At 32.3% G+C, this 12,038-nt stretch overlaps 3 protein-coding genes across 5 annotated transcripts in view; all 3 read right to left on the bottom strand.

Moving 5' to 3' along the window:
- LOC143197535 (lachesin) overlaps nucleotides 1-12,038 on the bottom strand; it is a 543,053-nt gene that overhangs the window by 355,225 nt on the left and 175,790 nt on the right. The window lies entirely within an intron of this gene.
- The window catches only part of LOC143197536 (uncharacterized), a 219,389-nt gene continuing 214,371 nt past the window's right edge, over nucleotides 7,021-12,038 (bottom strand). For 2 of the 3 annotated variants that reach the window (XM_076406075.1, XM_076406074.1), the window contains exons 3-4: nucleotides 7,731-7,861; nucleotides 7,021-7,676 (exon numbers count right to left, since the gene is read on the bottom strand). In XM_076406075.1, the coding sequence (XP_076262190.1) occupies nucleotides 7,148-7,676; nucleotides 7,731-7,843 (642 nt within the window). In that variant the 5' untranslated portion in view covers nucleotides 7,844-7,861 and the 3' untranslated portion in view covers nucleotides 7,021-7,147. Of the gene's footprint in view, nucleotides 7,677-7,730; nucleotides 7,921-12,038 lie in introns of those variants that run through there. The other variant, XM_076406076.1, reaches the window with a different exon arrangement.
- LOC143197538 (uncharacterized) lies at nucleotides 8,699-9,369 on the bottom strand. Its single transcript, XM_076406079.1, has 2 exons — nucleotides 9,171-9,369; nucleotides 8,699-9,059 (listed from the first exon to the last, which is right to left on the bottom strand). Exons 1-2 carry the CDS (start codon nucleotides 9,266-9,268, stop codon nucleotides 8,819-8,821), a joined length of 339 nt encoding a protein of 112 aa, XP_076262194.1. The 5' UTR covers nucleotides 9,269-9,369; the 3' UTR covers nucleotides 8,699-8,818.

Below are 12,038 nucleotides of genomic sequence, written 5' to 3'. Positions count from 1 at the left end.
ACAATGACAGGGAAAAATGCAGGCGTCTAATGTCAGTGTCAGTTAAATATTTTCATACAGATATAATGTTTGACTTTAAAATCACTAAAAGTTTTGATGTAATTTTAATACGCGTGTATAATTTTTACAATAATAACATTACTATTTATAAGAATGTATTGCCGTTTACCAGGTTTAGATATGAATTTCTCCGATATAATCCCCCGTAGTATATAGTCAAGAGCATGACAAAATTATACAAAGAAACCAGCAAGTAGTAACCTCGTATTAATCGGAATATTTCTATACAATGGGTAAAAGATAAAGCCATAAGGAGTATATTTTATGAAATATTTATAACCTAACATATCATTGACATTGACGTGAAAACGAAACTGACAGTTGTAGTTTATAAAAACACAGAGAAAAATGTATTATTCTCTGTTTTACCAATGACCAAATATTACTGGAATTTATGAAGATATATTTATGAAGAAAGCGACATTATTTGATGTTATTTTAGGTAAAACAAGGTAGGTGGAAAGTATAGTTCTATGACAATTCTTTAAGCAACGAAACCTCAGGGGGCCCAAAGCAAGAAAACTCAGGAAAATTAATGTTTTTCTTTATTTATAACGTACAATTTTGAAGCAAACACTATTAAGAGTTTGTTTTATGATTGGTGTAACATTTTTCAAGTCGAACAATTCAAAATATGGAGCTGTGTCTTCGAGTTAAAGGAGTCTCTGCTTCTGGGTCATCCTGTTCGTTCACGTTGTACTGTTTGATCCAGCGTTCAACAAGTTCCTTTTTGTGTATTCTGTAGTGAAATATGGCATGTAAATCTTCAAGACACATGCCGAATTTTCGGCTGTGGATTTCCCTCAATAGGACTTCTCTACGGTTCAATATGTGCCGACCCTTATCGGCTAATCTCTCAATCTGTCGTCTACAATATCAAGAAAACTATTACTGGAGACAGTTTAAGACGTTTAAGTGCCCGAACAATAAGTGTAAAGTGATTTTAGTGCGATTTGTGTTGTGACATTTGGACGCTTACCGGTTTCTCAAGAGATTTTCCACATCCTCCAAGAGTTTTTCCAGCACTTTATCTGAGATGTAGCAGAAACGGTGCCTGTTCGAATAACTGTACTCCATGTTCACCCACACTTTATATTTCCCGAAAAAAAAAGAAAAAAATGCGGAGCGAGGTTCAAAATATTGCGACAACTTCAAACTGACATGAATTGTCAGGCACACCTACAGGTAAGATTTTAGGTATACCTATAGTATATAAGGAGTAAAATAACTTTCCTGATTCTAAATTTGATAAGTTCACGTTCTTATACATCTTATATGGTCCAGCGCGATATTTTTGACAACACATATAGATTGATAAGATACAGTGTATCTCAAAAAATACTTGAATGTCCTTGAAAATCATAGACAAGAAATATATGACATTCGAAAAAACCTATTGGTTTTTAAACTTCTTTGAAACATGGTATTTAAAAAAATACAAAACTTTCTTCATATATACAAGGTGATCAAAAACTAATACATAGAAAGTGACAAGGAATAACCAAGTGTCCAAATGCATAGAACTGGCGGGAAGAATACTGTTTGGATTTCTGATACTAATTGAATATCTTTTTTTCAAAGTGGACAAATTACTGAATTTCTCTTGTTTCTTATTAATATCTCCAATATTATATATATACTAGAGCACAAATCTTATGTAGAGTTATCAGTTTCAATGTTAGACCTCGGAACGTATCTATAAATTTTCTACTGAATGTTCTAAAATTCCACATTTTCTTTAAGAATTAACAAATTTCTTTAAAAGAAAGATGCTTTTTGTTCAATCCTAAACTTATACTAAATAATACGTGAACTACTAAAAGAAAATAATAGTAGTTTTAAAAGGTTTATCGCAAAAATTATTGAAAAGTCCACAAAACATAACATTTTAAACTTAATTAATTTCATATATGTTTTAATAAATATTTTTATAAATTATGTCGAATAGTATGTAATAAAAATCTGAAATAATACTAAAATAATGTATAGTCACCAAATTATAGGTAACATATCGTGTATAGGTAATCATTACCTATCCTTCGAATTCTTATTTATTTTTACAGGACTGGTTAATTTAGATTTAAATATAGGTTTCTTTTCAATTTATGCATTTTCTTGGAATATTTTATTCATTCACAGTTAAGAAATAATTAGTCTAACCTTGTAAATTGAGCGATTTTGAAGTATATCCTTAGGAACTATATCCTTGATGATCAGAGTCAAGTAATAAATAGAATTCAAGAAAACCAGTAGGTTATACACTTCGTTGGTATTTGATATTCAACAAAATAATGGGGATCAAGAAATCAATACAAGGGGATCAAAAACTAATATGTGGAAAGTGACAAGGTATAAGCAAATCTCCATCCTCATGCATATATCTAAAGGCAATAATACCGTCAGGATTTCTGATACTAACATGAATATATCTTTTCCAAGTGGACACATTTTCTAATTAATCTTATTTCTTATCAATATATTCAATATTATGTGCATACTAGTGCATATATCTTATGTAGAGTTGCCACTTTCAGTGTTATACCTAAAGAGGTATCTAAAAAATTTCTATTAGATGTTCCAAAACTCCACTTGTTCATTGAGAATTAACCAATTTATTTAAAAGAGAGATACTCTTTGTTAATTTGCAGACCTGCATGTACTAAAAAATAATTAAATTAGTGGCAGAAAATTAAGAGGCCTTAAAAGAAATGTAGATGTTATGTAGAGTTATCAATTTCAATCTTACATCTTCGTGTGTATCTATAAATGTAGATGTTTTAGAAGTTCAAAATTGTTACTTATTCTTTGAGAACAAACCAATTTCTTTTAAAAAATGCTTTTTGTTAAATTATAGACTTATATATACTAAAAAATAATTAAGTTAGTAGCAGAAAATATAGTAGTTTTAGAGGATTTATGGGAAAACTTGTTGAATAGTACACAAAATAAAACTGTAAAATGTATATTGTAATACATTAGAACCATTTTTTGTTACCTTTTAATATATCTTTTCATGCAATTTATCTAATAGAGTTATCAGTTTCAATAATACATCTGCGAATGTATCTATAAAGTTTCTATTAGATGTTGCATGTCATTCAATCTTCCATCTTTTGGAGTATCCCCATTGCTCATAATCGGCTTCTTGGGCCACATTTAACACTTCTGTCAATTGTTATCGAGTTTGAGTTAGGTCTTCATCTAGTAACTTTTGCAGTTTCGGATCTTCAAACTCTTTTGTTCTACCAGAACTTTCCTTATCGACCTCGAAATCAGCATTTTTGAATTTTGGAAAACAAGCCTCACGTATTTTTAAGGTTAGAACATGCTCAGTATAAGTGTCTACCAGCAAACGATATCTTTCAGTGGCTTCTTTCTTTTGATTAATTAAAAAAATAATGGGTACCACAAATTCAGGCTCTAAGACAGGAAACTTTGAATATAATTTTTTCCAAGTAGACACATTTTTATTTTTTATTTCTTATCGATATCTTAAATATTATATGTATACCAGAGCATATATCTTATGTAGATTTGTCAGTTTCAATCTTACATCTCCGTATGTATCTATAAATTTAGATGTTTTAGAAGTTCAAAATTGTTATTTGCTCTTTGAGAATCAACTAATTTCTTTTAAAAAATGCCTTTTGTTAAATTATAGACTTATATATACTAAAAAATAATTAAATTACTAGCAGAAAATATAGTAGTTTTAGAGGATTTATCGCAGACATTATTGAAAACTTTACAAAACCTTAACTAAGTTCTTAACCTTAACTGTTTTCAGTTATGTTTTAATATATATTTAATTGTATGTTTTCTTTGAATAATCTGTTCGAGAAATATTTCGGGCGACCTGCGACCAAATGTGAATAAAAGTTGCTGTTAATCAACATATTCTACCGGAATTTGTATCGAAACGTGCAGTTCAGGATAAACGACCACCAAAGAGAAGGTTGTAGTAGCATAGTTTTGCAACCGTAGATTAATGGAATTCGGAGTCACCGGAACTTAAAAGTACTTTATATAGAGGGACACCATGAAAATTTGGATAGAAGCAGTACTGTTTCGATGTTCTTTAACGGCAAATTGGTTGATGAAGGACCAATTGATAATCAAAAAAAAAAACAAAAAACAGAGACGGAATAATGACCAGATACATCTCTGTTCTTTAAGAGGAAGGTATATTATATAGTGAAACATTACGCCCATGGCTATAACGGTCATGCGCAAGAGCCATGTATTTTAAAACTACCTGAATGGTGAACGAGTTAGACGGGCAGACCTTTTTATACTCTCAGTGTCGCTATGTATCGCCGTTCAACCAGTCGCCTACTCTTTCCGTAAAATAAAATAATTTTTAAAGTAGATCAATAATTTTTTTTGTTTTCTATATCCTTTCGCATATTGTAATTGAAAGTCGGTAGAATTCCAGGGAGAATATAAGGCTGTTCTCTAGTGAATCCACTGCAGCTGCGTACTCTACGAACAGGAGGAACGATTTTTTCTCTTTCATTTCCTTTTTCTTCTTTATCTCTTCGTCCTTCTTGTCTTCAACCTGAGACACTGGATCTAGTCGAGAGCTGGAACGACAAAATACATCACCATTCTCTCGTTCTCTTTCATGGAATCCAGCAGAAAATATTTCAGTTCTCTTATGGACTGTTCGAATGCTTCAGTAGAAGTTGTAACAGTATTTCTGTGTATTTTCAATTGAAACAGACAAATGTCGGTATTCTCGTTCCTGAACTTCTGGAAGTAAACTTCCGGTGGGGTTACGTCGAACCCTAATATGCTCAGATCTGCTTCGCCACGGGATGCCAGCAAATCTTCTACTTTGATCCTGCTTTGCGTGCAGTAGAGGAACCTGGCGTACATTTAACTCCAGGTAAACGTAGAATCGACGACTATAGATTTCTGCGAGGAGATTGTCCAAAATTCAATTTATCTCCACCATATCGATAAAGAAGAGCAATATTATTCTAGGTGAAAATACATGTATTGGTAAAAAATACGACAAAAGTAATACTTATTCAAAGTTTGGGGCGAATTTTGCATGGACTAGCAGAATTTCGGGAATTCTTCACACATATAGGACAGGGAACATCGCTGCGGGATATATTTCGATGGGTTTCCGAAAGCCATATCTGTTTGCATTTGAAACTAGCGTCCCATAGAGACTCAAAAATAGTGCTCCGTTGGAGATCTTCAAAAGAAAACTAGGGGGAGAAAGTACAGGCGATTTTCAAGCTTAATTTTATTAGAACTATAAGCTGAACAGATGAGACAACGACCTCGTCCATTCCTGTGTTTTTTTCTTTAGAAGGGAAGTGTTGTATTATGCTAAAAGTACTGTATTGTGGCCTGAGGGGCTACCTTATTTGAATGGTCTTAAGAGTGAGATATCTAAAAATAGACGCCTGAATGATTGATATCCTCAGTTCCATTTTATATCTCCGTTCAACTGATCACCTCTTCTTTCTTTGAATAATACTGGATTTTAAGTAAATTAATATTATTCCTTGTTTAAAATTCTTTGCCATATTATAACTTATATTCTTTAAATTCTCGGAAAGAAACTGTAAATTTTTGAACATAATATATCGATCTAGTAAAGAACAGACAGATCACAATTAATTAGGTTATTTCGCTACATATTTTATCTTTAGATGTATGCTACCGTCTATATAAAGTATATATATCCTAAATATTACTGCCGTGATATATAGACTAATACTACGATTTCAATTTAAAAAAAACCTATTTATGGAGCAACTTTTATATTCATCACTGAAAATAAAAGACACATATTTTATAAAAAACATTACGATCAAATATAGGTCAATGGTAAAATGTTATTTTACAAGACCTAACACAGATACAAAATTAAAAGAAGCATCTGCGTACTCTACGAACACGAGGAACGATTTCTTTCATTTCCTTTTTATTCTTTATCTCTTCCTCCCTCTTGTCTTCAACCTGAGACACGGGATCTGGTTGAGAGCTGGAACGACGAAATCCATCACCATTCTCTCGTTCTCTCTCATGGAAACCAGCAGAGACTATTCTAGTTCTCTTATCAACTGTTCGAATGCTCCAGTAGAAGATGTAACAGTCTTTCTGTGTTTGTACAATTGAAGCAGCCAAATGTCGGTAATTTTGTTTTGAACTTCTGGAAGTAAACCTCCGGTGGGGTTACGTCGAACTCTAGTATGTTCAGATCTTCTTCTTCGCCAAGGGATATCAGCCAATCTTCTACTTTGGTGCTGCTTTGTGTGAAGTAGAGAAACCTGGCGTGCATTTTACTCGAGGCAAACGCACAATACGGCAAAAGTGATACTTATTTATTGACTTTTTCGAAGAGTTTCGGACGGATTTTGCATGGACAAGCAGGGTTTCAGGAATTCTTCATACATGTAGGACAGGGAAGGCCGCTTTGAGGGATCTTTCGATGGGTTTCCTGAAACCATATCTCTTTGCGTTTGAAACTAGCATCCCATAGAGGCCCAGAAACAGTGCTCCTTTGGACATTTTCAAAGGAAAACTAAGGGGAGAAAGTACAGGCGATTTTCAAGATTAATTTTATAAAAAGTATAAACAGACCAGATGGGGACAACGACCACGTCCATTCCTGTGGTTTTTCTTTATGAGGGAGATGTTGCCTTATACGAAAAATATTGTAAGGCAATTTGAGGGGCCATCGTTTTGAATGGTGTTACAAATGATATATCTAAAAATAGAAATACAGATGATTTTTATCCTGAGTATTACTTTGAACCGACCTTCTACAAATCACCTTTTCTGTAAATTTCTGTACATAACCTATTGATCTATTAAAGAATGGATAAACCCTTATTAATGAGAATATTATCTGATGCTGTCTTAAGAAATATACTTCCATCTAAATAAAGTGTACAGATTCTATATATTACTGTCATTATATCTAGACCAATACTAGGATTTCAACTAAAAAAAATATTTATTGAACAAATTTTATATTCATTACATTCATTTTAACATAAACATTACAACGAAATTTAGGTCAATGGTAAAACGTTAGTTTACATGACCGAACACAAATACAAAATTAAAAGAAGCAGCTGTGTACTCTACGAAGACGGGGAATGATTTTCTTCTTCTCCCCTTTTTTCTCTCTTTCGTCCTCCTTCTTGTCTTCTATCGCTGGCACTGGATCGGGACGGGAGCTGGGTCCAGCTTCGTTGAAATCCATAACCATTCTTTCGTACTCTCTCATGGAAGCCAGCAGAGATTCCCTCAGTTCTCTTATAAACTGGTCATAATCGAATGCTCCAGTAGAAGTTGAAACGGTCTTCCTGTACTCCTCCAGTTGTATCAACCAAATATCGATTATCTCGTTCCGAAATTTCTGGAAGTAAATTTCCGGTGGGGTTACGTCGAAACCTGGAACGCTCAGATCTTCTTCATCAAGGGATGCCAGCCAATCTTCCACTTTAGTCCTGCTCTGGGTGCAATAGAGGAACCTGGCGTGCATTTCCTCCAGACAAACTCGGAATCGACGCATGTGGATCTCTCTATGGAGATCGTCCATAAATCGATTTATTTCAGTCATGTCGATAAAGGGGGACAGTAACACCCTAGGTGAAAATAAATGTATTGGTAAACTAAATTTCGACGAAATTGGTACTTACTGGAGGTTTAAGAGGGATCTCACATGGGAAAGCAGGGTTTTCAAAAATTCTTCCCCTATATCGGATAGGGAACGCCGTGTCGGGGGATCTCTGGATGGGTCTCCGGAAGCCATATTTCTTTACGGTTGAAACTAGTGTCCCGCAAGGAAATACGAATTTATAATAAATACGGACCCGTAATTTTACCCAATAATAAAAATTAAGCATATTTTATATTTACCTGTTTATTTATTTCAACAATTAGAACTAAATATCTGCAGCAACACCAGGAAAGTGTCAGTTAACTGAATCTTCAAGATGGCGACTAGGCCCTAACGTCAAAAATATTCTAGAATATTCTAAAACGACCTATTTCCTGTTATTAGCCGTTGCCAGGCAACGAGGCTTATTTCTATTGGTCGACAATGACAGGGAAAAATGCAGGCGTCTAATGTCAGTGTCAGTTAAATATTTTCATACAGATATAATGTTTGACTTTAAAATCACTAAAAGTTTTGATGTAATTTTAATACGCGTGTATAATTTTTACAATAATAACATTACTATTTATAAGAATGTATTGCCGTTTACCAGGTTTAGATATGAATTTCTCCGATATAATCCCCCGTAGTATATAGTCAAGAGCATGACAAAATTATACAAAGAAACCAGCAAGTAGTAACCTCGTATTAATCGGAATATTTCTATACAATGGGTAAAAGATAAAGCCATAAGGAGTATATTTTATGAAATATTTATAACCTAACATATCATTGACATTGACGTGAAAACGAAACTGACAGTTGTAGTTTATAAAAACACAGAGAAAAATGTATTATTCTCTGTTTTACCAATGATCAAATATTACTGGAATTTATGAAGATATATTTATGAAGAAAGCGACATTATTTGATGTTATTTTAGGTAAAACAAGGTAGGTGGAAAGTATAGTTCTATGACAATTCTTTAAGCAACGAAACCTCAGGGGGCCCAAAGCAAGAAAACTCAGGAAAATTAATGTTTTTCTTTATTTATAACGTACAATTTTGAAGCAAACACTATTGAGTGTTTGTTTTATGATTGGTGTAACATTTTTCAAGTCGAACAATTCAAAATATGGAGCTGTGTCTTCGAGTTAAAGGAGTCTCTGCTTCTGGGTCATCCTGTTCGTTCACGTTGTACTGTTTGATCCAGCGTTCAACAAGTTCCTTTTTGTGTATTCTGTAGTGAAATATGGCATGTAAATCTTCAAGACACATGCCGAATTTTCGGCTGTGGATTTCCCTCAATAGGACTTCTCTACGGTTCAATATGTGCCGACCCTTATCGGCTAATCTCTCAATCTGTCGTCTACAATATCAAGAAAACTATTACTGGAGACAGTTTAAGACGTTTAAGTGCCCGAACAATAAGTGTAAAGTGATTTTAGTGCGATTTGTGTTGTGACATTTGGACGCTTACCGGTTTCTCAAGAGATTTTCCACATCCTCCAAGAGTTTTTCCAGCACATTATCTGAGATGTAGCAGAAACGGTGCCTGTTCGAATAACTGTACTCCATGTTCACCCACACTTTATATTTCCCGAACAAAAAAGAAAAAAATGCGGAGCGAGGTTCAAAATATTGCGACAACTTCAAACTGACATGAATTGTCAGGCACACCTACAGGTAAGATTTTAGGTATACCTATAGTATATAAGGAGTAAAATAACTTTCCTGATTCTAAATTTGATAAGTTCACGTTCTTATACATCTTATATGGTCCAGCGCGATATTTTTGACAACACATATAGATTGATAAGATACAGTGTATCTCAAAAAATACTTGAATGTCCTTGAAAATCATAGACAAGAAATATATGACATTCGAAAAAACCTATTGGTTTTTAAACTTCTTTGAAACATGGTATTTAAAAAAATACAAAACTTTCTTCATATATACAAGGTGATCAAAAACTAATACATAGAAAGTGACAAGGAATAACCAAGTGTCCAAATGCATAGAACTGGCGGGAAGAATACTGTTTGGATTTCTGATACTAATTGAATATCTTTTTTTCAAAGTGGACAAATTACTGAATTTCTCTTGTTTCTTAGTAATATCTCCAATATTATATATATACTAGAGCACAAATCTTAGGTAGAGTTATCAGTTTCAATGTTAGACCTCGGAACGTATCTATAAATTTTCTACTGAATGTTCTAAAATTCCACTTTTCCTTTAAGGATTAACAAATTTCTTTAAAAGAAAGATGCTTTTTGTTCAATCCTAAACTTATACTAAATAATACGTGAACTACTAAAAGAAAATAATAGTAGTTTTAAAAGGTTTATCGCAAAAATTATTGAAAAGTCCACAAAACATAACATTTTAAACTTAATTAATTTCATATATGTTTTAATAAATATTTTTATAAATTATGTCGAATAGTATGTAATAAAAATCTGAAATAATACTAAAATAATGTATAGTCACCAAATTATAGGTAACATATCGTGTATAGGTAATCATTACCCATCCTTCGAATTCTTATTTATTTTTACAGGACTCATTAATTTAGGATTAAATATAGGTTTCTTTTCAATTTATGCATTTTCATGGAATATTTTATTCATTCACAGTTAAGAAATATTTAGTCTAACCTTGTAAATTCAGCGATTTTGAAGTATATCGTTAGGAACTATGTCCTTGATGATCAGAGTCAAGTAATAAATATAATTCAAGAAAACCAGTAGGTTTTAAACTTCTTTGGTATTTGATATTCAACAAAATAAAGGGGATCAAGGGATCAATACAAGGGGATCATAAACTAATATGTGGAAAGTGACAAGGTATAAGCAAATCTCCATCTTAATGCATATATCTAAAGGCAATAATACCAGGATTTCTGATACTAACATGAATATATTTTTTCCAAATGGACACATTTTCTAATTGATCTTATTTCTTATCAATATCTTCAATATTATGTGCATACTAGTGCATATATCTTATGTAGAGTTGCCACTTTCAGTGTTATACCTAAAGAGGTACCTATAAAATTTCTATTAGATGTTCCAAAAATCCACTTTTTTGAGAATTAACCAATTCATTTAAAAGAGAGATACTCTTTGTTAATTTGTAGACCTACATGTACTAAAAAATAGTTAAATTAGTAGCAGAAAATTAAGAGGCTTTAAAAGAGATGTAGATGTTATGTAGAGTTATCAATTTCAATATTACATCTTCGTGTGTATCTATAAATGTAGATGTTTTAGAAGTTCAAAATTGTTACTTGTTCTTTGAGAATCAACTAATTTCTTTTAAAAAATGCTTTTTGTTAAATTATAGACTTATATATATTAAAAAATAATTAAATTAATAGCAGAAAATACGGTGGTTTTAAAGGATTTATGGGAAAACCTATTGAAGAGTACACAAAATGGAACTGTAAAATGTATATTCTAATGCATTAGAACTATTTTTGTTGCCTTTTAATATATATTTTCATGCAATTTCTCTAATAGAGTTATCAGTTTCAATAATACATCTGCGAATATATCTATAAAGTTTCTATTAGATGTTGCATGTCATTCAATCTTCCATCTTTTGTAGTATCCCCATTGCTCATAATCGGCTTCTTGGGCCACATTTAACATTTCTGTCAATTGTTATCGAGTTTGAGTTAGGTCTTCATCTAGTAACTTTTGCAGTTTCGGATCTTCAAACTCTTTTGTTCTACCAGAACTTTCCTTATCGACCTCGAAATCAGCATTCTTGAATTTTCGAAGCCACGTCTCACGTGTTTTTAAGGTTAGAACGTCCTCACTGTAAGTTTCTACCAGTAAACGATGTATTTCAGTGGCTTCTTTCTTTTGATTAAATAAAAAAAAGTAATGGTTGCCACTAATTCACGTTTTAAGACAGGAAATTTAAGACGTTTTCAAATAGGCATAACCGTATGACGGTGTTATTTTCCCAAATTATAATATATTTTGCTTGGAAGCTTGATATCAGTAAAATAACATGTCTCATATGTGAGAAATTTTGATTTTACCTTTCATGTAACATTAAAAACATATTATATGAATTGTTCAAATTATAATTATTTCTAAATTTAGTATTAGACATTATTAATTTTCACGGAAGTTGTTGCTTTAAAATGAAATTTCCCAGTTGCTATATATCACGTTGAGAAAGTAAGGTTCAAACAATATGTTATATAATTGCCAGCATTTAGAAATAAAAAAAAACGCCAATCTGTCGCTGCTCCAACATATTACGAAGTTGTAAATTACAATAAAACAACATTAATAGCATTAATTGTAGAAATTTGAAACTTGCAATATG

The sequence above is a fragment of the Rhynchophorus ferrugineus genome, unplaced genomic scaffold, assembly GCF_030347505.1.
Source record: "Rhynchophorus ferrugineus isolate W39M unplaced genomic scaffold, kcgeb_rfMv2 rfM5, whole genome shotgun sequence".
Classification (NCBI taxonomy): domain Eukaryota; kingdom Metazoa; phylum Arthropoda; class Insecta; order Coleoptera; family Curculionidae; genus Rhynchophorus; species Rhynchophorus ferrugineus.
The sequence above is the reverse complement of the archived record's forward strand: the minus strand, read 5'-3'. Positions and strand labels throughout refer to the sequence as shown.

Excerpts from the sequence above, each read along its gene's own strand:
- LOC143197538 (XM_076406079.1), bottom strand. The coding sequence starts at position 9,268 with ATGGAGTACAGTTATTCGAACAGGCACCGTTTCTGCTACATCTCAGAT. Across the intron at positions 9,060-9,170 it reads GAAAATCTCTTGAGAAACCG|ACGACAGATTGAGAGATTAG; the intron begins GTAAGCGTCCAA and ends TTGATATTGTAG.